This window comes from Antechinus flavipes, chromosome X, assembly GCF_016432865.1.
Source record: "Antechinus flavipes isolate AdamAnt ecotype Samford, QLD, Australia chromosome X, AdamAnt_v2, whole genome shotgun sequence".
In the NCBI taxonomy this organism is placed as follows: Eukaryota; Metazoa; Chordata; class Mammalia; order Dasyuromorphia; family Dasyuridae; genus Antechinus; species Antechinus flavipes.
The window spans coordinates 18,338,428-18,364,249 of NC_067404.1; the positions used below are offsets into that span (position 1 = coordinate 18,338,428).

At 34.1% G+C, this 25,822-nt stretch overlaps 1 protein-coding gene across 4 annotated transcripts; it reads left to right on the forward strand.

Moving 5' to 3' along the window:
• Positions 1 to 282: 282 nt before the first annotated feature.
• LOC127542807 (E3 ubiquitin-protein ligase DTX3L-like) lies at positions 283 to 24,836 on the forward strand. Of its 4 annotated transcripts, none has more exons than XM_051968634.1 (5): positions 283 to 402; positions 9,674 to 9,785; positions 10,075 to 10,111; positions 17,509 to 17,806; positions 20,821 to 24,836. In XM_051968634.1, exon 5 carries the CDS (start codon positions 20,882 to 20,884, stop codon positions 22,517 to 22,519), a length of 1,638 nt encoding a protein of 545 aa, XP_051824594.1. In that variant the 5' UTR covers positions 283 to 402; positions 9,674 to 9,785; positions 10,075 to 10,111; positions 17,509 to 17,806; positions 20,821 to 20,881; the 3' UTR covers positions 22,520 to 24,836. The 4 variants fall into 4 exon arrangements, with proteins under 4 accessions (XP_051824594.1, XP_051824595.1, XP_051824592.1 ...); XM_051968635.1 differs by having other exon boundaries at positions 10,079 to 10,111; XM_051968632.1 differs by lacking the exon at positions 17,509 to 17,806.
• The last annotated feature ends 986 nt before the right edge of the window (positions 24,837 to 25,822 follow it).

A 25,822-nucleotide genomic window follows, 5' to 3' on the forward strand; every position in this document is an offset into this window, starting at 1 on the left:
CCCCCATTGAGCTCCTTTAAGGAAGAGACTGTCAGAGTCTTTTTCCATACCCATTGATTGTCTAGCACAGTAGTAGGCACTTCAAAAATACTAATTGATTGATTTTCTTCCTTTTTTTCTGTTAAAAAAAAAAGTCCTGGCAATTTTATTGTCCTTTAAAAAGTACTCAATTAGCTGGGGGTTTTGGGTCCAGATTTTATTCATTTCTTCATTTCACTAACTGAAGCAAGCCCTGCCTCCCAAGGTGACGTCACAGGGCTCCGCCTTTCTGCGGTTTTCACCTGGGTTGGGGTGTTGCGCATTCTGCGAAAAGGGGCTGCCAGCATCCCAAGCTCCATCAGCCTCTCACTCACGCACCCCCGGCCTGCTTGATCCCCACTGGGAGTTCCCTGTGTGTAGGAGGTAAGTAACGTCCCGCAGGGCGTCCCTTTTGCTCTCTTCTTCCCTCCACAGAATCCCTAGGGGCGTGTAGGTGTGGGCAATCCCCCACCTCATCCGTACTCCGGCCCTCCATCCAAGGCCTTTTGCACTTTACCCATGGATGGATCCGCAGCTGGATGCGCCCCGATCTCTGTCTGTCTGGAGGGGTGGGGTCCTTCCCTACGCATTCGCCGATCCCCTCCTCCCCCCGCCTACCTTCGGCGGCCCCCTCCTCACTGTTGCTTTACGTGCCCGCCCCCAGCCATCCCCTAGGTGGAGCACGGCCCGAAGGTGGGACTGCTCGAAATACCTCTTATTTTTTACATCTTTTAATTTTCTTTCAAATTATTCATATATTTGTTATTCCGAACTCAACAAATGCCAGATCAAACAAACATTTCCATGTACATCATACAATGGAAAAAAAAGAGGATTGTCCATGTACCTGTGGATTTGTCATCTATAGCTTAAATTTTTTTTTATTTAATAAATTTAAATCTGTATTTTTCAAAGCTGCCAATGTTTCTTTCTGGCCTTCCTTCTGTTGTACACTGTTCAGGGTTTTTTGGTTTTTTGTTTTGTTTTGTTTTTTACGATTCCTTAGGGACCATCTTTTGCTTTGTTTTGTTTTCCTCCCATTTCTGTTTTATCTACCTCTAGCACCCCAACTCATTAAAAAAGAGAGAAAAAGATAGCCTTTATAAAAAATATGCATAATCAAGGAAAACAAATCCCTATTTTGGCTGTGTCTGAAAATGTGTCTTCTTGTGCATCTATTATTCCCTCACCAGTCAAGATGTGGGTCCCATGCTTCATTATCGGTGTTCTGGGATATTAATTGGCCATTCCATTGTTTAGAGTTCTGAAACCTTTCATGAGGGCAAAACTCACCCCTTTTAGGCTCTCTGAACTGGATGTAGAGTTTTAAGAGGCCAGCCATAGACAGGCAACTCCCCATCTTTGAATACTTAAAAGTGGACAAAAGGATTATTCGTTACCTGTGTGATGTGTGTTTTGCTCGGGGAGGGTGATGAATATAAGTGCATGGTTTATTTAAGGAAATGCTTTATTATAATATATAACAGTAACATGTTTAATGATCATTGATATTATGTCCCATATAGAACATCTAACCCATTTAATTGGATTAGGAAAAGTAATTCTCTTATTTCAAAGTTTTTTAAAATTTATTTTTACAAGCATTTATTATCATTTCTTCCTATTGGCACTCCCCTCCCAGGCAACAACAACAATGCCAAAAGCCTCACAATAAAGATGTATGTTCTACCAAAACCAATTCCTATCGAGACTATGTCCAAAAGACAGCTGTGATTCTGGAATTTCAAGTCCATCACTTCTTTGACAGGGAGTGGGTAGCTGTCCTCTGAATTGCCTTAATTAAGGTTCTAAAAGTTTTTAAACTTTTTTTTTTCTATAATGTCATTATGTAAGTTCTAGTTCTGCTCATTTCAATCTTATCAGATCTTAAGAATTTTTCCCAGTTTCCTCAGAAATTGTCCATTCCTTATGTCACAATAAAATATTATCCTGCTGTTATATTCATAGACGACAGTTTAGTTATTTCACCATAGATAGACTGCTTCTTAATTTCCAGCTTTTGGCTACTTTAAAAGGAGCTACTATAAATATTTTTGTATATATGGGCCCTTTTCCTTTTCCTTTGCTCCCTATGTGGTCTAAGCCCAGTGGTGATATAGTTGGGCCACAATTTAGTAACTTTTGGGGCCCAAATATAAATTGCTTTCCAGTATGTCTTAACCAGTTTGCATCTCTACTAGCAATGCTTTTGGTGTGTGTGTTTTCTTGAAGCCTGTGCAATATTTGTTGTTTGTTGTATTTATTATTTGTTTATCAATGGACATTTATAAAGTACCTACTATATGCCAGCCACTGTGGGAAACACTGAGAATACGAATACCAAAAAGAAAGACAATCTTTGTCTCCAGGAGTTTACAATCTAATGGAGGACAATTACACACAAAAGAAAGCTGGAAAGTGTGTGTGGGGAGGGTGTGTGTTTGTGACAGTCAGATAGAAAAAAGGAGGGAGGGAGGGATGGAGGAAGGGGGGAGACACACACACACACACACACACACACACACAGAGACAGACAGACAGACAGACAAAGAGAGACACAGAGACAGAGAATGAGAAAGAGAGAGACAGAGACACAGACAGACACAGATAGACACACAGACACAGACACAGACAGAGATAGATGAGAGAGTATGTTTCTTTTTTCATTCCTGACAGCCAGTCTGATGGGTGGGAGGTGGAACCTTAAAGTTCCTTTAATTTGAATTTCTCTAATTATTAGTAGCTTGGAGCATTTTATAATATGGTTGTTGATTGCTGGAATTTCTTCCTTTGAAGCCTAGCTCTTCATAGCTTTTGAACATTTATATGTTGTTGAATGGATAATGTCTGAAAAATTCAAATCAATTTAATATGTATACACAACACATTATATAAACCCTTTATAATAGAGTAATTTGTTACAGATTTCCCCCATTAACATATTTCCCTTCTAATTTTAATTGTATTAGATATGTTTGTGCAAAAGCTTTTTCAATTTTATACAATCAAAATTGTTCATTTTATTTTCTGTGATCATCTTTATAGCTTATTTGCTCCCAATTTCTTCCTTTATCTCTAGATGTGAATGCTAATTTTTCCCTTGCTCCTCTAATTTCTCCATAGTCTGTAATGTGCATTCTTAATCATAGTGGATGACATCAGACTCTCTTTTATAAAATGCTACACAGTATTAACAATGTTGTCACCCATACAGGACTGTATTTTAGTGGGACAAAATTGCATGTAATTATTGATAGCCAACAAAAAAAGGTACTGCCCATTTAGTTTCAGGATTTTAAAATCTCAATATTTCTTTAATGACAGAGCGGGACGCTTACCTTGAATGAAAAATTCCTCAAGGATTCCGTACCATATATTCATCCCATGATGTTATACTTATTATAATATCAGATTTGTACCTAGTGGACAGGGTTAATCTGATAAAAATGAGATAAAGTGAATACCTCTATTGTACCTTCTGTCTCATTTTGTTTAAGAATACCCTTAGTTTCTTCAATAGAACAGTTGAAAAGAATGATAAAAGATGGTTTTGAAAATTGGACGATTATGCTTACAGGTTTTTTTTTTTCAATGTTGAATCACTCCTACACTCCTGGTATAAATAATACCTGGTCTTAGCGTATGATCTTTGTGATATATTGCTGTAATCTCCTTGCTAATATTTTGTTTAAATTTTTTTGCATCAATATTCATTAGGAAAATTAGGCTTTATTTTTTTCTCTTCTTTTGCTCTCCCTGGTTTGGGTATTGAAACCATATTTGTGTCGAATTTGGTAGGATTCCTCTTATCTATTTTATTAAATAGGTAAAGATTTGCCAGAATTCACTTATAAATCCATCTGGTCTTGGAGATTTTTCTTAGGGAGCTAATTTGTTGCTCATTCAATTTCTTTTTCTAAGATAAGTTTATTCAAGGATTCCATTTTCTCTTCTGTTAACCTGGGCAATTTATATTTTTGTATATTTTCATCCATTTCACTTAGATTGTCAATTTTACTGGCAAATAATTAGACTAATATCTCCTAATAATTGCTTTAATTTCATCTTTGCTACTGATGTATTCACCTTTTTCATTTTTGACTCTGGTAATTTGGGTTTCTTTTATTTTTAAGCAAATTAACCAAATATTTGTTTTATAGAATTTTTCATAAAACCAGCTTTCAGTTTTGTTTATTAGTTTAGTGTTTTTTTAAACTTTCACTTTTATTAATCACTCCTTTGATTTTTTTAGGATTTTTATTTGGTGCTTAATTGCAGATTGTTCATTTGTTTTTATTTCCTTTTTTTAAAAAAACCTGGATCCCATTCATGAATCTGTTCTTTACTTTGTTTATTAATGTGTTTAGAGAGAGAAAATTTCTTCTAAGTATTGCTTTAACCTGCATTTCACAAATTTTAGTTTCTTGTCTTATTGTTGTTATATCCCCACCCCCCCAGCTCTGCAAGGTATTTATTGGGCTAGAGAAAGGTAGTAATCTGCAATCCTGTATCCTTTAAAAAATTTGGCAGCCAGCTTCTTCTTTCTTTCTTCAACATTGTTGATAATAATGCAAAAAGAAAATAAAGATCAGAACTGAAACAGTGAAAAAGTTTGAAAATATGTGTAGTATGTAACACCTCTAGATCTCCTACCTTCTTCTAAAGAAAGATCATATAATAAAAATGTTAGAAGAGAACAGATCAAATGCCTCTTACAATTATGAGTAGGGTATATATTCTTAACCACAAGGAATAGAGGCAATTACAAAAGACAAATTTAATACCTTAGATTACATAAAATGGAAGAGCTTTTGCATAGACAAAATGAATGTGCCCTTGCAAGGAAGTGATCAAACAAGAAAAAAACTTATCAAATTGTAATAGAATTGCATAAAATTCAATTTTTGCATGTGTGGTGGCTCATTCCATTTACATTGTTGAAATCTTTGAGTATATTGCTTTTTTGATTCTTACCTGACTCTGCATCAGTTCATATAGAGCTTTCTATAGTTCTCTGTATTCATGTTTATCCTGGAATGCACAGTAGCATTCCATTACATTCATGCACCACAATTTGTTTAGCCATTCCCCACCGGTTAAAATCTATTTTGTTTCTTATTTTTTGCTAACTCCACAAGTGATGCTAAAAATTTGTTTTTTATATGCATCTTTCTTCTTGAAACTTTCCTCCTTGAGAAATAAATCCAGTAATGTATTTTCTAAGTCAAAGGATATGAACATTGCAATCATTTTCTTTGAATATTTCTAAATCCCTTTGCAAAATGGTTGTACCAGTTCATAGCTGCACTGGCAAATCATTAGTAAACCTACCTTCCCATAACCCCTCCAACACAGATTATTTCCATCATTTGTAATTTTGCCAATTTTCAAGGTATGAGATGGAACCCCAGGGTTATTTTGATTTAGATTTCTCTTAATAGTGATTTGGAACTTTTTTCATGTGGTTGAAATTACTTTGCATTTCCTCTTTTGAAAATTTGTTGTTCATATTATTTTAGTACTTATATAAAGGTGAACATTTTTTGTTCTCTTATGTATCTGTTAATTGTTTGTATAGCTTAGATTCAAACATCTTGTAATAGCAATTTATTACAAAGATACTTTTTTCCATTCAACTACTTTCTTTGCTTTTCCAAAATGCATTTGTTTTGTCTATGTAGAAGGTTTTTCATTTTACATAATCTAAAGTCACTTTATCTTTTGTAATTGCCTCTATTCCTTGGTTTGGTTAAGAATACATCTCCAACCCATAATTGTGAGAGGTATACATGCTTCTTTTCCATATTTTTATTGTATGTATGATAAGGATATGTATCCATTTTAAAAGAATTCTGGAATATGGTGCAAGTTTAGTCTAATGTCTACAATATTGCTTGTGGGTTTCCCAGTCATTTTTATCAAATGGGAATTTTTTCATAGGAGCAACTTGTGTTTTCCACCTTATTGAACACTGGATTATTAAAATTCATCGTTGTTGATTCTCTCTTGTCTAGTTTTTCCCATCTACTTCTTCCCCCCCCCCCCAATCTTCCAATTTTCTATCTACTTTGTTTTTTTCAATCTGCTATATAGATTGGAACCTATCTATAACCAAAGCTATAACCAACCCACTTATAACCAATTCGAGATGGTTTTGATGAGTGCTGCTTTATAATATAATTTGAAATCTTCAATCCCTGCCTTATTTGATATTGATCTTTGATTTTTCCAAATGAATTTTGTTATTAATAAAATTATACATATATATATATATATATAATTTATAAAAATCTATTAAGGATCCTTCAAATAATTTAACTGGCATATCATTAAAAGGCCAAATTAAATTTGGTAGTATTTTCATTTTTATTGTATTGACACAGCCCAGCTGTTATTTAAATTATTCTTTATTTCTTAAAGGGACCCTTTGTAAGTGCATCTCTTTAAGTGTTTTGTGAGCATTTGAAAAATGATTTACAGATATTTTAAGCCTTTCCTAGTTACTTGGAATGAAATTCCATATTATTCCCTGTTTTTTTCTTATTGTTATATAGAAATGCAGTTGATTTTTGAGGGTTTATTTTGTGATTTATCTTAGGTTGAAATGAACCTATGTGAGTCAATCTTTGAAAGGAAAGAGAGATTATTGAAAACAAGAAAATGGGAGCATCTAAAGTATGTGAAAGTCTATAAAAGAAATCCATAAAAGCAGTCTTTTTATATAGATAACAAAGTAGAAATTTCTCTCTCTCTCTCTCTCTCTCTCTCTCTCTCTCTCTCTCTCTCTCTTTTGCTGAGGCAATTAGAGTTAAGTGATTTTCTCAGGGTCACACAGCTATGAAGTGTTAAGTGTCTGAGGTCAGATTTGAACTCAGGTCCTCCTGACTTCAGGGCTGGTGCTCTATCCACTGCACCTCCTAGCTGCCCCTCTAAGTATCTAAAAATAACTCATTTGTAAAACACATTTCAGAACTTATTTTAATACAACTATTTTTCAGAATTTTCAACCAGAAATTTCCATTGGAATGTTTATCATGACCTTCATGCCTTAATAATGTTGCTATAACATTGACTGAACAATCTCTTTAGGTCTGGTTCCTGGTCTTGACAGGAGATAAGGAATTATATAGGACTACTTCCTAAAACTATTCTGTGTTATAAGACTGTTACAGGACTGTTCAGTTAAGCTGTGTGGTCATTCGGAAGGATTTTTTTGAAATGGTTAAAACCTTAGCCAGGGCATTCTTGAAGACTGTCTCCACAAATACCTTCCCTAGATTGCAAATTGGGCTAATAAAAGAATCTTTTTGACTTCTCCAACTGGAAAAGGTACTTTTTCCAATAAGGGGAAGTAAAATCTAGGTTTCTACTGAAATCTCAAGCTAAAAGCTAGTGGGAAGAATTCACATTTATTGTATTTGTGTTAATATGTGTACACATTTACAGAGAGGATGATGAGACATACATACACACACACATACAGAGAGAGAGAGAGAGAGAGAGAGAGAGAGAGAGAGAGAGAGACAATGCAAACACAATGTTCCAGAGGAAAATCCTTTGAGAGGATGGATGCTCCTTGAAGCATGGGATAAGGAAAAACTCCCAACTGAAGCAGGAATAACAAAAAAGAAACCATCCATGCTCCCCTACATCATGTTTTGTGATTTGGTTTAAAACAGGGAAAAGTTTAACTGGACAATTACTCTGGCCTTGGTTCAAAATTTTGGATTATCATTTGCTAAAAGATTTAAAAACAGTATTAGCAGATAAAACTAAAACAGACTATTGGTGTTTATAGAATAAATTAATGGATCCTTAAAATGAATTTAAATAATATGATGTAATTTCCCTTTTCAAGATGCCATTAGTCATAATTAAAGGGATGATATATTTTAAAAATGTTAGTATTATTTTTCTCAATTACATGTAAAAACAATTTTAACCTTCATACATTTGCAATTTTGAGTCCCAAATTCTCTTCCACTTTCCTTCCCTCCCGAATTATTGAGAAAAAAACAATTTTATAAAACTAATACATATGAAGTCATGCAAAAAGCATTTCCATTTAAATCTTTTTATGAAAGTAGAGGCAGAGCAAAAAAAAAAAACAACCTCAAGAAAAATAAGAGGGTAAAACAAACAAACATTATGCTTCTACTTGCATTTAGATTCCTTCAGTTCTTTCTCTGAAAGTGGTTAGTGTTTTTCATTACAGGTCTTTCAGAATTATCTTAGATTTTTCTATTATTGTAAATAGCTAAGTCATTCAAAGTTGATTGTTGTATAATATTGCTCTTAGTGTGTATACTTTTTTGATTCTGCTCATTTCACTTTCCATCAGTCCATGTAAATCTTTCCAAGGTTTTTCTGAAAACATCATGTTCAGTACTTCTTTTAACACAATAGAATTTCATCACAATCATATACCACATTTTTTCAGCCATTCCCCAATTGATGGGTATTTCCTCAATTTCCAGCTCTTTCCCACAATAAAAAACAGCAAATATAAATATTTTTGTACAGGTAGGTCTTTTTCATATTTCCCCTTTTTTTGATCCTTGTGGAATACAGACCTAGAAGTTGTAATGCTAGGTCAAAAACTATGCACCTTTTAGCCCTTTAGAAATAGCTCCAAATTGCTCTCCAGAATGTTTGGACTGGTCCTATTTCTACCAAAAGTATATTCACATGTCTCAATTTTTTCACATTCCTTCAAATATTGCTCATTTTCCCCTTCTGATAGGTGTGAGATGGTAACACAGGTTTGTTTTAATTCACATTTCTTTAGTCAATGGTAATTTAGAGTATTTTTTTCATATGACTAGAGACAGTTTTTATTTCTTTAAAATCTGCCTCTTCATATTCTTTTACTATTTTTTGATTGTTCACATTACTATTAATTTGACTCATTTCTTTCTATATTTGAAAGATGATGAGGCCTGTGTTAGAGAAATTTGATGTGAATATTCCTCTCTCTCCACCCAGTGTTCTGCTTTCTTTCTAATATTAGCAGCATTGGCTTTGTCTGTGCCAAAGCCTTTTAATTGAATGTGATCAAAATTGTCTATTTTACAATCCATAATGATTTCTATTTCTTACTTGGTAATAGATTCTTCTGTTATCTATAGCTCTGAGAGATAATCTCTTCCATGCTCCCCTAATTTGTTTATGGTATAACCATTTATTTCTATATGCCCTAATACATTGTCAAAAATTTTTGCGTGTATTTCTGAGGGGAAAAAAGGTATGAGTTTGTCAGAGGTCTATCATATTTAATTTTTCTAAAATTGTATTCATCTTCTTAACTTCTTATTGTTTATTTTTTGGTTAGATTTATCTAGTTATAGAAGGGAAAATGGAAGGGAAATACTGTTTTATTATTTCTTTCTATCTGTAACTCATTTACCTTTCCTTTTAAAATATTTGGGTGTTTTAAAAACTTAGTGCCTATAAGTTTAGTATTGATTTTACTTCATTGTAAAATGGTTCCTTTTAGCAAGGTGTAGTTTTCTTGCTTATTATCTCTTTTCATTCAATCTACTTTTTCTTTCATTTTGTCTGAAATCACAATTGCTATCCCTGATTTTTTTTTTTTAACTTCAGCATAATAGATTCTACTCCAGCTTCCTTACAGCTTTCTCTTTGTGTCTCTTAGGAGGTGAGAAGTGGAATCTTCTGATTACTATTTTACTCACTGGTTCTAGGATATCACGGCTTTCAGGTAGTCCAAGGATTTTTAAATTATCTCACTTTGATTTATTTTCCAGGTAAGTTGTTTTTCCCAAAGAAATATTTAATATTTTCTTTCTATTTTTTCATTCTTTTGATTTGTTATATTGTTTCTTGATATCTATGGAGTCATTAGCATCTACTTTCTCATTTCTGATTTTTAAGTAATTTTTTTTTTCAGTGAGCTGTTGTATTTTTTTTTTCGATTTCTGTAGGATTTCATTTATTATTTATTTCCTGGCAAAATATTTTCAACTTCTTAGATCTGTATTTCTGTGAATAGGGTTTTAAAAATTGTATTACTATAGTTCCTTGCATCTCTTCCAGGTAGATTCTCACGTCTTTTATGTGATCTACAATTACTGTAAGTGGCCTTTTTCTTTCTTTCTCTTCTTGTTGTGTTTTGCTGGTAATGTGGAGAAGTTTTGTATGTTGCTATTTCACTGAAGCTATTAATTATTTCCACTAATTTAGTTGGCAATGCTTTGCAAGTAAATAGTCATAGATCCTTCAAAAAGTGGTGTTTTTTTTTCCTCAATGTCTGATGATTAAATCCCTCAATTTCTTTGTGTTTGCTTATTGCTATAGCTAGCATTTCTAGTGCAATAGTAATAATGGTGACAAGGACATTTGCTTCCACCTTGATTTTACATTAACGTCTTCTAGTTTTTCCCCATTACAGATTATGCTTTCTTGTACTTTTTACATAGATATGAATGAGATAATACTTATCAACTCAAAAGAAACTCCATTTTTTCCTATGCTTTCTATTGCTTTTAATAGGAATAAATATAAACCAGAGCTTTCTCTAAATCTACTAAAATGATCATGTGATTGCTTAATATATACTTTTGCTAATACTGAGCCTACCTTGATAGTATCAATCCTTCATGTATATCCCTGAGTTAAATACTACCAGATCATACTTTGATGATGTTTGTGTGATATGTTGTACTTGCTAATGTTTGATTTACAATTTTTCTTGCATCAGTATTCATTAGAGAATTTGGTCTAGTTTTCATTGTTTTTCAGAGTTTTCTTTTGATATTTGCCAATTCCTCACCTTTACTGTACCTGTTGTGATACAGGAGCCACCTACCAGTGGCTGCTGGAGGCCTAACTCAGACCTGTAGAATGGATCTCTTCATGTGAGAGGATGATGATGATACAAGGAGAGACTGAGAGGCAGTTGCATTCTCTGACTTCTCCACTGAGAGGCAGTTGCATGGTCTGATCTCTCTCTTCTTCCCTCTTTCCTCCAATTTATTTCATTGCCAATACACAAGGAATATCTGCATTAGTAAAGGCTGCTTTGCAACTCCTTCAAGTGTTATGATTTGCAGCTGTGGAGGCTCTCGGAGAATTGACCTGCCCCTTCACCTAGGCATGGTCCTTAACATGTACCATCAATTTCTCTGCTTGAATTCCACACTAGGAATATTCTTCTTTGTAGATGGCTTCATCATCAGAAATCTCACCAACAATTCATAAGTGCCCTAGGTTGCCTATTTCTTCCCCGAGTGCTAATCAGAACAAGAATACTGCAAAGTCAAGAAAAATAGATCCTGCCAAAGTGTCCCAGAATTCCTACTTGCTCAGTTCCTCTCCTGCTTGACTTTCTCTCCAAGAATCTCAGTTTTTCCTTTAAGTTATATTATTCATCAGAAATCTCATCATCTTGAATTTTTATTCAGATTTCATATTCAGTTTCCCCCGATTACTATCTTTTTGCTGTATTAACTTTATTTGATTAAAGGCCTGCATGGTAGGTCAAAAAAAAAAAAACCCTCCTGTTTCCTCATTTCATAAAGGACTTATTTACAAATTTTCATTTCCCACCAGTATCATGGAATCATTTCCAAATAACATATTAAAATTCTATTTCTTAAGAACCAAAATAAGAATATATACTAACATTTATGTGAAAAATGTACATTAACAATTTTATTACTGTGTTAGAGAGATCATTTTTTTGTTTCCATATTTCAGAAGAACTTAGAATCTCCCCCAAAAGACAGAGTTGAAAGAGCAAGACTGCTAAGTCAATCTTTGACAATAGACATAGACTTACTGAAGGTAGTGGAATCTATAAGTTGAAGTTATGGTGATGAATGATCTTTTTGAAGTTAGAGAATTCTGTAGGATTTATTATTATTTATTTCCTGGTGAAATATTTTCATTTTTAATTTCTCAATTTCATTTCTCAAAGGAGGCCTTTTTAAACCTTATAAGATTATATACATGTAGATATTGTTATCATTACAATTCTTTAGAGTTCTCAATTCCACCAATGGTCTTCAACACCAAACTTTATAATTTATACTTGATATACATATACACACATACATATACATAAATATCTATAATCATACATATGTATATTAATAACCACCTATGTAAGGTCATACTATGCTTGTTTGTCCTGTTTCTCTGGTGGTGTATAACATCTTCCTTTATAATTACAAGTTTTTCCATATTTTTCTAAATCCACCAATGCATCATATCCTATACCACAGCAATATTCCAACCTTCTCCTTTTTTAAAGTTATTTTAAATAGTATAAAACAGTATTGATTAATATGACTGACATAGTATAGTTTCCCTATTTTTCTCTTCTGATTAAATCTATTTTAGCTTTAATTTTGTTTAAGATCAATGATCACTACCCCTATTTTTTTCTAAAAAATTTTATTCCTGATCATTATTATGCTTATGTGTATCTCTTCTTTCCTACTCTTCCTGGCTCTCTTGCTATAATTCTACTTGATACCTTGCCTTGGTACTGCTTAACTTACTCCTCCTTCCAAGAATCCTTTCTTTATTCTCCCCCGCCCCATCCTTTCACAACCTCTTTATCCCATTCCTGTTAATTTATACACCCTATCCCATTCTTATTAAACTGCACTTCCCTCCCTCCCATTTCATGTACACTCTTATTTTTTTCTGAATTTAGAAGGCTTTTATGTCCTTCTGAATGTATGTATGTGGTGTGTATGTATGTATGTAAATATTGTTCTGCTTTGACCTGTTCCTGATGTGAATAGGATTCCAGAACCACCTGCCCTCTTCCTCCACCTAATGCCAGTGTCAGTTCTTATCATTCACTTCATTTGTATAAGATAATCACTCTTTTTACCTTTTTCTACATGGTTTTGGTTTTTAGAATCACCTCAGTTTTACCCCAATCTTTCTTTCAGACTACCCAAATATTAATGACAATCTTAGATATATTGTTTACATTTTCATTTTCTAGCATTTTTAGTTTTGTGCCCCATTCATCTCCTTTTTCTCTATTTTATTCATGTAAGCATTTAGAGATATAACAATTCTCCTAAGAAGTGCTTTGGCTGCATCTCATAAGTTTTGATATGTTGTCTCATTATTATAATTCTCTTGGATGAAATTATTGATTGTTTTTATGATTTTTTGTTTGATCCACTCATTATTTAGGTCTAGATTAATTTCCAATTGGTTTTTAGTCTATCTTTCTCTGACCCTCTATTGAATGCACTTTTTATTGCATCATGATCTGAAAAGGATGCATTTACTATTTTTGCCTTCTGCATTTGATTGTGAGGTTTTTATGCCCTAATACATGGTATATTTTTGTGTAGGTGCCACGCTGAGAAAGAGGTATATTTTGTATATAATTGTATCTCAATTCTTTTTTCTCCAGAGGGCTATCATACCTCCCTAATTTCTTTCTTGTTTATTTTGTATATATTCTAAGAAGGGGAGGTTGAGGTTTCCCCATTAATACAGTTTTGCTTTCTATTTTTTCCTGTAACTGACTTAACTTTTCTATGAATTTGGATACTGTACCATTTAATGCATATATATTTAGTATTTATATTACTTTATTGTCTATGGTGCCTTACCCCTTCCTTCTTTATCTTTAATTAGATGTGTTTTTTCTTTTGTTTGCCTGAGATCAGAATTACTACCCCTGCTTTTTTTTTTTTTTCTTTCTTTTTTTTTTTTTTTTTTTTTTTTTTTTTCTTCAGCTGAAGTTTAATATATTCTGCTCTAGGCTCTCTGTTTCAAATGTATTGTAAACAACATATTGTAGGATTCTGGTTTTCAATCCAATCTGCCATTTTTATTTTATGGGAGAATTCATTTCATTCACATTCAGTTATGATTACCAGTTGTGTATTTCCCTCCACCCTATATTCTTCCCTATATATACTTTTTCCCCTCCCTTTCCACTCTATCCCTCCTCACTAGTGTTTTGTTTCTGATCAAACCCTTTCTCAACTTGCCCTCCCATTTATCATCCCCTCCTTCCTTCTATAACCCTTTTTTCTTACTGTTTCTGCCCTCCTATCTAGTCCCTCCTTTTTCTTTCCCCTTTCTCTTTCTACTTCCCCATAGAATAAGATAAATTTCTATACTCAAGTGAGTGTGATGTTATTCCCCAGCCCAAACTGATGAGATTAAGCTTCAGACAATGCCCTCCCTTTTTTCTCTCTATTCTAATGCATCTTTTGTGCTTCTTTATATGATCTAATTTATTTCCTCCTTTTTTTTCCTTTAATACCATCACATCAGAGTCAACTTATACCGACACCCTCTGTCTATGTATACCCCATTCTAAGTGCCCTAATAAAAGATTCAGTTTTCAAGAGTTACAAGTATCATCTTCCCATGTAGGAAATATTTCTAGGGAACACTTTAACCTTTAAAAATGTGTTCTTTTTCTCCTTTTTACCTTTTTATACCTCTCTTGAGTCCTGTATTTGTAGACAGAATTTTTGTTTAATTTTGAACTTTTCAATAGAAATGACTGAAAGTTCCCTACTTCATTGAAGGTCCATCTCCTCCCCCTGCTTAATCTCACTAGCTAGTTGATTGATTCTTGGTTGTAATCCCTGATCTTCTGCCTTTTCGAATATGATATTCCAGGCCATCTGATCCTTTATTGTAGAAGCTGCCAAGACCTGAGTAATCCTAATTGTGGCTCCTTGATATTTGAATTTTTTTTTTTCTGGGAGCCTTCAGTATTTTTCCTTGAGATTATAATTCTGGAGTTTTGCAGTGATGTTTCTTGGAGTTTTCCTTGTGGGATCTCTTTTCAGAGGTGATCAATGGATTTTTTCCATGACTATTTTGCCATCTGGTTCCAGTTTATTAGGACAGTTTTTCTTGATCTTTTGAAGAATGCTTTTTTTTTTTTTTTTTTTTAGTCCTGGCCTTCAGGTAGACCAATAATTTTAAAATTGTTTTTGCTGGATCTATTTTTCAGATCAGCTGTTTTTTCAATGCAGTATTTTATATTTTTTTCCATTTATTTATACTTTTTAGTTTGTTTGACTGATTCTTGATGTCTATAGTCATTAGCTTCTATTTGCCCAGTTCTAGTTGTTAATGTATGATTTTCTTCAGTTAGCTTTTGTATCTTTTTTCCATTTGATTAGTTCTTCTTTTTATAATATTTTATTTATCTAAATACACATAAAGATAGTTTTCAACATTCATTTTTGAAAAACTTTGGTCCAAATTTCTCTCTTCCTCTTCCCAGCATCACACCTACCTGAGTGAGTAAGCAATCAGATATAGGTTAAATATATGCAATTCTTTTAAACATATTTCTATATTTGTCATATTGTACAAGAAAAATCAGATCAAAAAGGTGAAAAACTATGAGAAAGCAAAAACAAGTAAACAACAACAACATAAAAAATAGAAAATACTATGTGTTAGATCCACGTTTAGAGAGCCCGTAGCTCACTCTTTGGATATGGATGGCATTTTCCATCCCAAGTCTATTGTAATTGCCTTGAATCACCACATTGTTGAGAAGAGCCAAATTCATCACATAATTTTGCTACTGTGTACAATGTTCTCTTGGTTCTGTTCACTTCACTTAGTTTCAGTTCATGTAATCTTTCCAGGCTTTTCTGAAATCAACCTGCTCATCATTTCTTTTAGAACAATAATATTCCATTACATTCATATACCAGAACTTACTCAGCCATTCCCTAATTGATGGAAGTCCACAGGGCTGCTACAAACAATTTTGTACATGTAAGTGTTTTCCCCTCTTCTATAATCTCTTTGGGATACAGATCCAATATTGGGCATAGTTCCATATTGCTCTCTAGAATGGTTGGATCATTTCATATCTCCACCAACAATGTATTAGTGTCCTAGTTTTTCCACATCCCTGCCAACATTTATCATTATCTTTTCCTGTCATCTTAGCCAATCTAAGAGGTGCGAAGTGATACCCTAGAGTTGTCTTAATTTATTATGAGTTCTTTAAAATTGTTGTGGATCATTGTACTCATCAGAATAGCTAAGTTTTTCATAGTTGGTCATTGGTACGATATTGTTGTTACTGTGTACAATATTTACCTTGCATCAGTTCATATAAATCTTCAGAGGTCTTTCTGAAAGCATCCTGCTCTGTGGTGTTCTTCTTTTCTAAAATATGATCATTCTCTGGGAGCAGGTTTCTTAGGGGGCTTCTGGAAGAAGTCTTAGTTTCAGTTCAGTTCAATAATAATCACCTCAAATGCAGCCAGCTGTTAAAAGTTCAAATCCTTTATTGTCTCTTCCAAAATAGTCCGGTTAGTTTTCTTAGAGGCCTATCTCCCTCCTTGGTTCCAAGAGCTCTTGCAGCTTGTCCTTTGCCTCTGCCAGCTTTAGCCTCCAGCTCTGAATCTCCAGTTCTCACTGTCCCCAACTGACTCCTCCACTGACTCCTCACTGAGGCTCCAAGAGCTTCTTTATATATGATCTCTTAAAGTTGTGAACCTAAAGGTTGACTCCTCCTCTGAGAGAGTGGGATTGTGGGTTCCTGACTTGTGAATCTCAAACTTGTGAACTCTAATGTGTGACCGAATGTGTGAACTCTCAAAGGTGTAAACTTAAGTACATAAGCATTGTTTCTATCAATTCCAGTGAGTTAACACCTTGTTTCAAGTTCTGGCCCATAACACTGTTCCACATTTCTTATAGAACAATAGTAACTTCTTCAGGATGCTAATACTTATAGTCCTGTGTAATATTACATCCCTGGAATAAATAGCTCATTCTTTTTGAATGCTACGGGAATAATTAGCAAAGGTAAAAAAAAAGAAGCTTATGAAATAAAAGATACATTACTCCATAGACTAGGCTGGAACACATCTGAGTTAGTGTAATAAAGTGAATGGGTGTAAAATCTGAGGTATTCAGCTGGAAGTTATAGTCCATTTTATATCCTAAATCATTTAGAAAATGAACATTTCTGCCGGTTACTAGACTGTATAAATTAAGATCCATAAATATTTCCAAGTGATGTTAAAAAAAAATGGGAGGTTGATCTAATAGTTTCTGGGACCAAACTGTTATTCTAATAGTAATTCAAATGAAATCAGAAACATCTTCAGTTTGGTTTGAAGAAATGAATTTTGGTTTAATTAGTTCTCTTAGAAGAGAATAACTTATGAAATAATTTGTGTTACCCCAATGGAAAACTCAATTTTATTTGGGATTATTATTTAATGTGGAAATAACACTTGTTTCCTGTGGTACAAGCATATTTAATTATCAAAAAATTATTTGATAAGCACTGTTTTTTAAAAATTGTTATTGAAGCTTTTTATTTACAAAACATATGCAAGGGTAATTTTTCAACATTGACCCTTGCAAAACTTTCTGTTCCAAATTTTTTCTCCTTCCCCACACCCCCTCCTCTAGATGGCAGGTAGTCCAATACATTTAAATATGTTAAAATATATGTTAAATCCAACATATGTATACATATTTGTACAGTTATCTTGCTGCACAAGAAAAATCGGATCAAGAAGGAAAAAAAAACTGAGAAAGAAAACAAAATGCAAGCAAACATCAACAGAAAGCGTGAAAATGCTATGTTGTGGTCCACACTCAGTTCCCACAGGCCTCTCTCTGGGTGTAGATGGCTCTCTTCATCACTAAACAATTGGAACTGGTTTGAATCATCTCATTGTTGAAGAGAGCCACGTCCATCAGAATTAATCATCGTATAATCTTGCTGTTGCCGTGTATAATGATCTCCTGGTTCTGCTCATTTCACTTAGCATCAGTTCATGTAAGTCTCTCCAGGCCTCTCTGAAATCATCCTGTTGGTTGTTTCTTATAGAACAATAATATTCTATAACTTCATATACCATAATTTATTCAGCCATTCTCCAACTGATGGGCATCCATTCAATTTACAGTTTCTTGCCACTACAAAAAGGGCTGCCCCAAACAGTTTTGCACATGTGGGTCCCTTTCCCTCCTTTAAGATCTCTTTGGGATATAAGCCCAGTAGAAACACTGTTGGGTCAAAGGGTATGCACAGTTTGATAACTTTGGGAGCAATAGTTCCAAATCACTCTCCAGAATGGTTGGATTCATTCACAATTCCACCAACAATGCATCAATGTCCCAGTTTTCTCACATCCCCTCTAACATTCGTCCTCTTTTCCTGTCATCTTAGCCAATATGAGAGGTGTGTAGTAGTATCTCAGAGTTGTCTTAATTTGCATTTCTCTGATCAATAGCAATTTGGAGCACCTTTTCATATGACTAGAAATAGTTTCAATTTCTTCATGTGAAAATTGTCTATTCATGTCCTCTGACCATTTAGCAATTGGAGAATGGCTTGAATTCTTATAAATTTGAGTTAATTTTCTATATATTTTAGAAATGAGGCCTTATCAGAACCTTTGAATGTAAAAATGTTTTCCCAATAAGCACTGTTTTGAAATTGATTCCTACAGTGTAGCTACACATCCCAAGTCTTTTGCTACAATTGTAGTTAACTGTAGTTAAATTGTAGATAATTTTTATAGAACTCCATCACTGTAACATAGGTCATCTTATAAAATGTCTTATAATATGTGTTTAATGTGAAGATTAGCTCTTTATCTGTCTCTGCTCCTCCTAAAGCAGAAATAAAATAATTGAATTGGAATTGGAATTAAATTAAGTAATATTTAATTTTGGAGTTTGAAAATATTTGTTAAAATAAAAACTAAAACAGAAAAGAAAACATGCTAAGAAAATAACAAGATCAAATGAATATATGTGTGTAATTTGGAAGATCTTAGGAGTTGTTTTTTGTTGTACTTAAAACATTTAGTTTGCATTTGAATGTTTTACATGTCAATATAACATTGTTGTTATATTGTTTAACAGTGTTTATACTTAACAGGTACAGAGTTTAGATAAAGACAGAAATAGTATAAGGTATTTTATAACTTAAATTGAAGTTTTATGTGAAATATGGACTCCTAGTTTGATATTTCCTTTATTCTGTTATTTATCATGTCAGAACCCAAGAATCCATCTAGTTTTCACCACATATACTAGTTGTTAGAGAAGTAAACTTGGTGACTAGAATTGAAATCTTGGATTGAGATCTGTTTTTTAAAAGATTTTAGCAGAAATGTCTAAAGAATCTTTACAAATAACTTTGAAACAGAAAGGAAGTCCATGAGGACATGATCATTTTCAAACTGCCCCAAAAAGTCAGGGATCAGATGGCTCCACTGGATGTCTGAAATCCAAAATGAAATGGGTTGATTGGATGGATATTGGGAAGTGTTACTCAATTACAGCAAGACTTAATGTTTTTTAAAAAATATTTATGTCCGTTATTGTACCTTCTTGGGCTTTTATTTTCTATATATATCAGTTTATCTCAAGTTTTCTTGATGTTGTATGATTTTCCCTCTGGATTAATCCGTAATTTTGAACATTCTTTCTATGCCTTTGTATGGTACTTTGTTTATGGTTCTGATTCTGGTCTCACTTTATAATTGGAATTATTCTGTATCAGTGGCAAGATGTAAAAGTGCTCAAGGTCTCCTGTTTAGTTTTTAGTTTGTTGCTCTCTATCCTTGTGAAGTGTTTTTTCTTTTGTTTTTAGAGACCCTCCTTGGGTCCACATTCCACAGGAATGTTTTACCAAGTGCACACTGTGTGGACCCATATGGGCAAACCAAAGGGTTGCCTCTTCCCATGAGTGTGTGGGGAGTGAATGGTAAGGAATCCCCTGAACTTGTCTTTTAAAGTTACTGTATTTTGCAGAAACACTGAAGCTGGAGTATGCAAGAGGCCTTGAACATGTCAAGAATGAAGCCCACCCTGAGCTGACACAATTTGATTTTGCAACCCATGTACCCTGTGTGTCTATGGGAGTCAAGATGGGCTCCAGTCAGTCTGCTCCAGACTGAGAAACTTTCTGCAATTGGGACCTTTGTAAATAAGCAGACTGTCACATATGTTCATGGTCTAGCAGTTCTCAAGGGGAAAGAATTGCTTTTGACTTTTTATTTATTCACGAGTTCTTTTTTCACGTTTGAAGGGTATTGATCCTTTCTCCCTCTTCTATGATTTTTACTTTTTCTCTATAACTTAAATAATAGACTTGCTCTGCACTGAAAACTCTTTAATATGTGGGGTTCCCACATCCATTTTCCTTTCTCTTGTAATAAATCCAGCTGCAATGCATGTCTCATGGACCTGTGATACAGTTTTTGACATAATATTCTATGCATAATATGTTATTATTTTTTCTTGTTTCTGTTGATGTTTCACTTTGCTCATTTGCTATTTTATTGATTTGATTTTTTCCTCTTTTTAATAAAATTAATAAAAGGTTTATCAATTTCATTAGTCTTTTCAAAGAATCAGTTTTAGATATCATTCCTTTAGAATATTTTCATTTTCAATTTAGCTGTTTCTCAAATTTTTAATATCTTTGATTTTTTATTTTCAGCTTGTTCATTTGTGGCTTTCTAATAATTTCAATGAATATTCATCACATTATTCCTCTTATTTTCTGTCTTAAAGTGTATGTGTGTGTGTATTTTCCATAGAACTGCTTTATTTGCATCTGAAAAATTTTCCCCATAATTCTTTTTCAAATAATTACTTAAAAATTATCCTTTGAAATTCTCATTTTCTTTTAATGGTTTCATTGTTATGTTGCCATTTTGTTCTGTTTTATGTTTGTGCTGTTTGAACCAATTACTACTTTTATTAAGAGGTGGGGGTAGGGAACTGACAACACTTTTTTGTCTCTCCTCTCTCCTTCCCAATTTCCCTTTTCAGAGTCCAAGAAAGAAACATCACAGCTCTAGCTCTTTGAGTCACGAATCCTTACTCTGCACTGATGGCCACTGACAATGCTGCCAACGGCCCACCATATCGGGTCCTGGTCCGGGTGTCTGAGAATTTCTTTGAAATGGAGAAGAAATTACAAAAGTATTTCCAGAACCCATGGAAGTCTAGGGGAGGCAAATGCAAGGTCAAAGCTGGTCCCACTGAAGACACTTTCTGGGTAGATTTTTATAAAAGACAAGCCAAGGAAGGAGTGATAGCAAAGAGAGATCACTCTGTAACCATCAGTGATATAAATGATACATCATCACATGTGGACATCTTCATAGAAACAAATGAAAACCCAGAAGAGAATAAAACTTTGGAAACAAGCCAGATTTTCTCTCAGATTCAGTCCATCCCACAGGAATTTCCAGATGAGAAGCACTCAGAAGAAGAAGGTGCTACTAGCTCCTATGATTTCTTCATTCAAAAGATATTTTTTCATGTGGAAGCCCAGCTGACTTTCAAGCTTTCTATAGAGCTAAGGCAGATAATTAGTAGCCTCTGTCCAGATATAAAAATAGAGGGAGGCCGTTATGGACCTGAAAGACTGATTGGTGACTATGAAGATATAGGAAAAATTTATCAGTTCTTAAGGGAGAAGATGCTGGGAAGTGACAAGAAAGAAAAATTGTCTTGCTCAGCCTCAGCAGAAGAAATTGAAGAAATTGAAGAAATTGAAGAAATTATAAGAAATGACTGCAACAGTCTTGTTCTTTACTCAAGCCCAAAACAAAGGTTAGAAGATGAACTGGACCTTATTTCAGTTCCTGCACATTTGTTTGAATATTTCAAATATGTCTTTGCTGATACTCTGGGCAGAATAGAAACTGAGAATCAAGTTCAAATCAAAAGTGCTTTTTCATGTCCTATTGGCAATGTGTATTTAGACTTCAAGACAAGTAAGTCATGGGACAGACAATTGGCTCAAGACGCTTTTACCAGAGCATTTCAGAGGGAAATACAGAATGTATCCCATCAGGATGTTCATTTCACAGATAATAAGCTGGTACTTGAAATGCAAAAATCACTGACTCAAACATTTCATAACATCCATGTTAAAGCTGAAGAAAAAGACTTAATCCTCTGGGGAAACCCAAAGGATATTTTAGAAGCTCAACATTTCATTGAAGAAAACTTCCCTCAGAAACGACATGAGGAGGAAACGATGGTTTACCCAAACCTGAAGAATGGAATTGAGGTTGAAACCTCTCTCTGGCGTCTTCTGGGCCAAGAAATCAGAGAAATAGAGAAAACATATTATACTGTAATGGAATTGATAAACAAACCCAAAACTGGGAAAACACTCATCATATTTAAACCAAAAGACAAAGATTTAGACCTCTCTGCACATGCTTATGAAGATTTCATTGATCTCTTTCAGATGCTCTTGCCTCAGATCATCAAAGAAGTAGTGATTCTGAAACCAATAGATCAGAAGAAAAAGGCTCGGATTGAAAAGACATTATTTGAAAACCTGGAAAGAAAGCATTCCCATGTGAACATTGAATGGAATAAACCAGAACTGACACTGACTGGTTTGCCCAAGTACCTTGAAAAAGCAATGAAATACATTAAGAGATATTACAAAATTGAACATCCTCCTCAGCAGAGACAATTCTCTCTTCCTTGGAGAGAATTAGAGTAGATACTCCAAATCTTTCTTGGACGAAAATGGTAATGATTTCAAAGATGGCTTTATCTTCCTCTAATGGATTGCTTAACTGTGGGGACTTAGGAAAAGAGGAGTGTGCCATCTCTCTAGAAATCATTCACCATAAATGTCCTCCCAAAGTACAAGCATGAGTTCTGTGACCCTTGTATCAGACAGGCAAATATGTCAGTGTGCTCTGTATGTCAGATTTCCTATTATATCATGAAAGGAAACAATGATAAGTACTTACAGGATTTCTTCATTTCTAGTTTGTAATTCATGTGACAATATTCTGTTTCATTATCACAGGCATGAAGGCATATAGACAGAAGATCATCCCAAACCAAGAAAATGTTAGAAAGGAACAAGATGGTTGTCATACTTGCCAAATAATGTGAAGGATGGCAGGTTTTCTATTTCCTCAGAAGGACTTTTGACCAAAGGCTGTTTACTCACAACAGGACAGTCTCAGACATTAGAATTCAAGGATGTGATCACCAGGAATGGTATTCACAAAGTTATACAATTTTGGGCCAGAAAACTTCGGTTACCATGGTATCAGCTATCTGCAACAAATTAAGCTGGAATTGGAGGTGAAAGAATTGAGTAAGAGTCTTGATTTCAAGGATGCCTTGAAAGCTGGTCTTACAAAAACTGTAGTTGTGGAAAGCAATCAGAGCAATCACTAAAATATGTGTGTTTCGAGAAAAATAAAAGAATTAGAGAAGAAATTAGTTGTTTAGGCACGAGTGGGATGAACTTCTGTTAACCTGTCTAATTTCTTGGAGTTTTAAACTTTTTATTAGACAAACTGAGAACCCAGTAGGAATGTAAAAGTTGCTCTAGTGAGCACTCAAAGTGTACTTCTCAGTACTTTCCTGCCTGTCTCCATTTTGCTGTCACCAGGGATGCTGGAGTTAAGGAATCTTCCATTGTCCCACTTGTACATATGATGAGTGACCCTCAGAACCATTCATATTATTTGTGAAAAGCTGTTGGTGGCCTCAGAACTCACCAGAGCTAGCTCCCTTCTAATTGGAATGATAGCCAGGAACATTAAAAAAGATAGAAAACATCTTGACAAAAGTTATAGTCTCAAGATATTTACATTAATCCTTCACATCAGAAAGAAACTATCCATCCTTAGGGCTCTGACAAATTTAATATAAAGTGAAGAGTGAAGAAAGCTATTTCTGTCAAATAAAATCTAGTGACATCCAGTCACTTTCAGGAGCAACTAGAAAGCTTGTGGCATTCAGAGCTCTTCATAACCTTTTTCCTTCCTTCACTCCCCCACTATGCACTCTGTGCTTTAGTGACACTGGCCTCCTTGACATTCTCTGTCCAAGAAATTCCACCTTTCTGGATTGTGCATTTTCACTGTATATCCCCATGCCTGAAATTCTTTCAGTATTCATTTTTACGTGCTGGTTTTTCTATGCCTTCTTTCTAGTCCTACCTAAAATCCTACCTTCTACAGGAAGACTTTCCCAAATCCTCTTAAAACTAGTGCTTTTCCTGTGTGGATTATCTCCAATTTGTCTTATAGATAGGTTGTTTGTACATAGTTGTTTGTATATTGTCTCCCCTATTAGACTTTGAGCTACTTGAGAGCAAAGGCTGTCTTTTGCCTTCTTTTGTTTCCCCACCACATAGCACAGTGCCTAGAAATAATAGGTACTTCTCCTCATTGAATAACTGACTTTGGGCAGGTTCATTGACCTGGAAAACACTTCCTCGATTAAAAGACAAGTGGCATTGGTTTGTTTACTGCCCTGATCTTCACATTCCTAGCTCCCCCTTTCAGGTGTACCTTGTGGCAATTGTTCTATTTGTGTAGTCTTGGTGAAAACACATTTATGCCCACGTATTTTCTGACTTTAAACCTCCAGAAAATTGTCTGCTTAATTTGCCATTGTTCAAGATTTCCCCTCAAAAGTGTACTTGTAGTGCAACAGATGAAATGTCCATTGATCTCTGAATGAGTATTTGCTATAAAAATTAAACAAAAATATTTATTAGAAGCTTATATCCTGGATCCTGTGGCATTGCTTAGAGAAGGAAAGAGAACTTGTGATACAGAGAGGTTCATTTCCAAGTTAGGAACAGCTTATTCATTGGTAACAATGTCAGTTACACCCTATTGTCCTTGTATAGAATGTTAAATATTATAGCTCAAATGAATTGTAGTTGGGTCTTTAAATAATTGAATCATCTTGATTTGATTGTATGCTTATGTCTGAGGAGATGTGATTTAATGACTGTGTGAGATGCTTCTAATAAAGTCAAAACTCTATGTGATCAGAAAAAAGTTATGGTTTGTCAGTCATTTGCTATTTCTGTGTTTTTTTCCATGTGTTTTGCAATGTGTCTCTGCTCTAAATTGACATGGTCAATTTTTGTAAAAGTTCCATGTGCTACTGTGAAATGTGTATATTCTTTTGCATTCCCATTTAGAAGATACTAGAAGTCCTTCTCATCTATTTTCTCTATAAATTTGTTCAGTTCCTTATTTTCCTTTTTATTTGTATTTCTATTAAAAATATAGCAAAGTGAGAGATATTGATGATTTGTTATGTAAAGAAATTCATCTATACTCATCTTTTTATGAGGTACAAACCAGTAATTCCTTCATCTCAGGCAGAAGAATGCTTGAGACTTAAGTGTGGAGAATGTAGGAGACAAAATTTTTGGAGACCCAAGCACAGGTTGAAGACTGGGAATGTGCAGTGAATTATGGTGAGCCCTTTGAAATAAACAACCTTAAATTTCCTGCGAATATCTAGAAAAAAATAGTAGGTGAATCACAGGATTGCACAAATTTAGATAAACTGATACACAAAATAACTTTATGTCATTTCTCTTCATTTCCTTACCAGTAAAATCAGATGTTACATGGGCACTGTCTCTTTTTGGTAAGACTTTATTTCTCAAAAGATTCAGTTTTCAACTGTATTCTTTCAATTTGAACTTTAGACAAAGTGTATTGCTTAATTCATGGATATGGCTTATCCTTGGAATAACTGATTATAACAGCTGCACTTTCTTTCATCAAGCTAGAATCATTAATATGAATAAAATTTTACTATATTGGTCTCTAAACTGAATAGCTGAGCTACACAAAACACAGGTTTTAGAGATCAAGTCACTGTTTAATTACTTTCAGAGTGTGGAATACAGTTTGCAAACTGGAAACTCTCTTGAGCAGGAGATTTTCACCTGTTTCAGGAAAGGTAGAGATTTTATATACAAGTAATAAATGGGAAGTCATTCCCAGGGTTATATTGATTTTCCCCA

What these genes read in the sequence shown, in the direction of transcription:
- LOC127542807 (XM_051968634.1), top strand. Translation starts at nt 20,882, where the DNA reads ATGGCCACTGACAATGCTGCCAACGGCCCACCATATCGGGTCCTGGTC.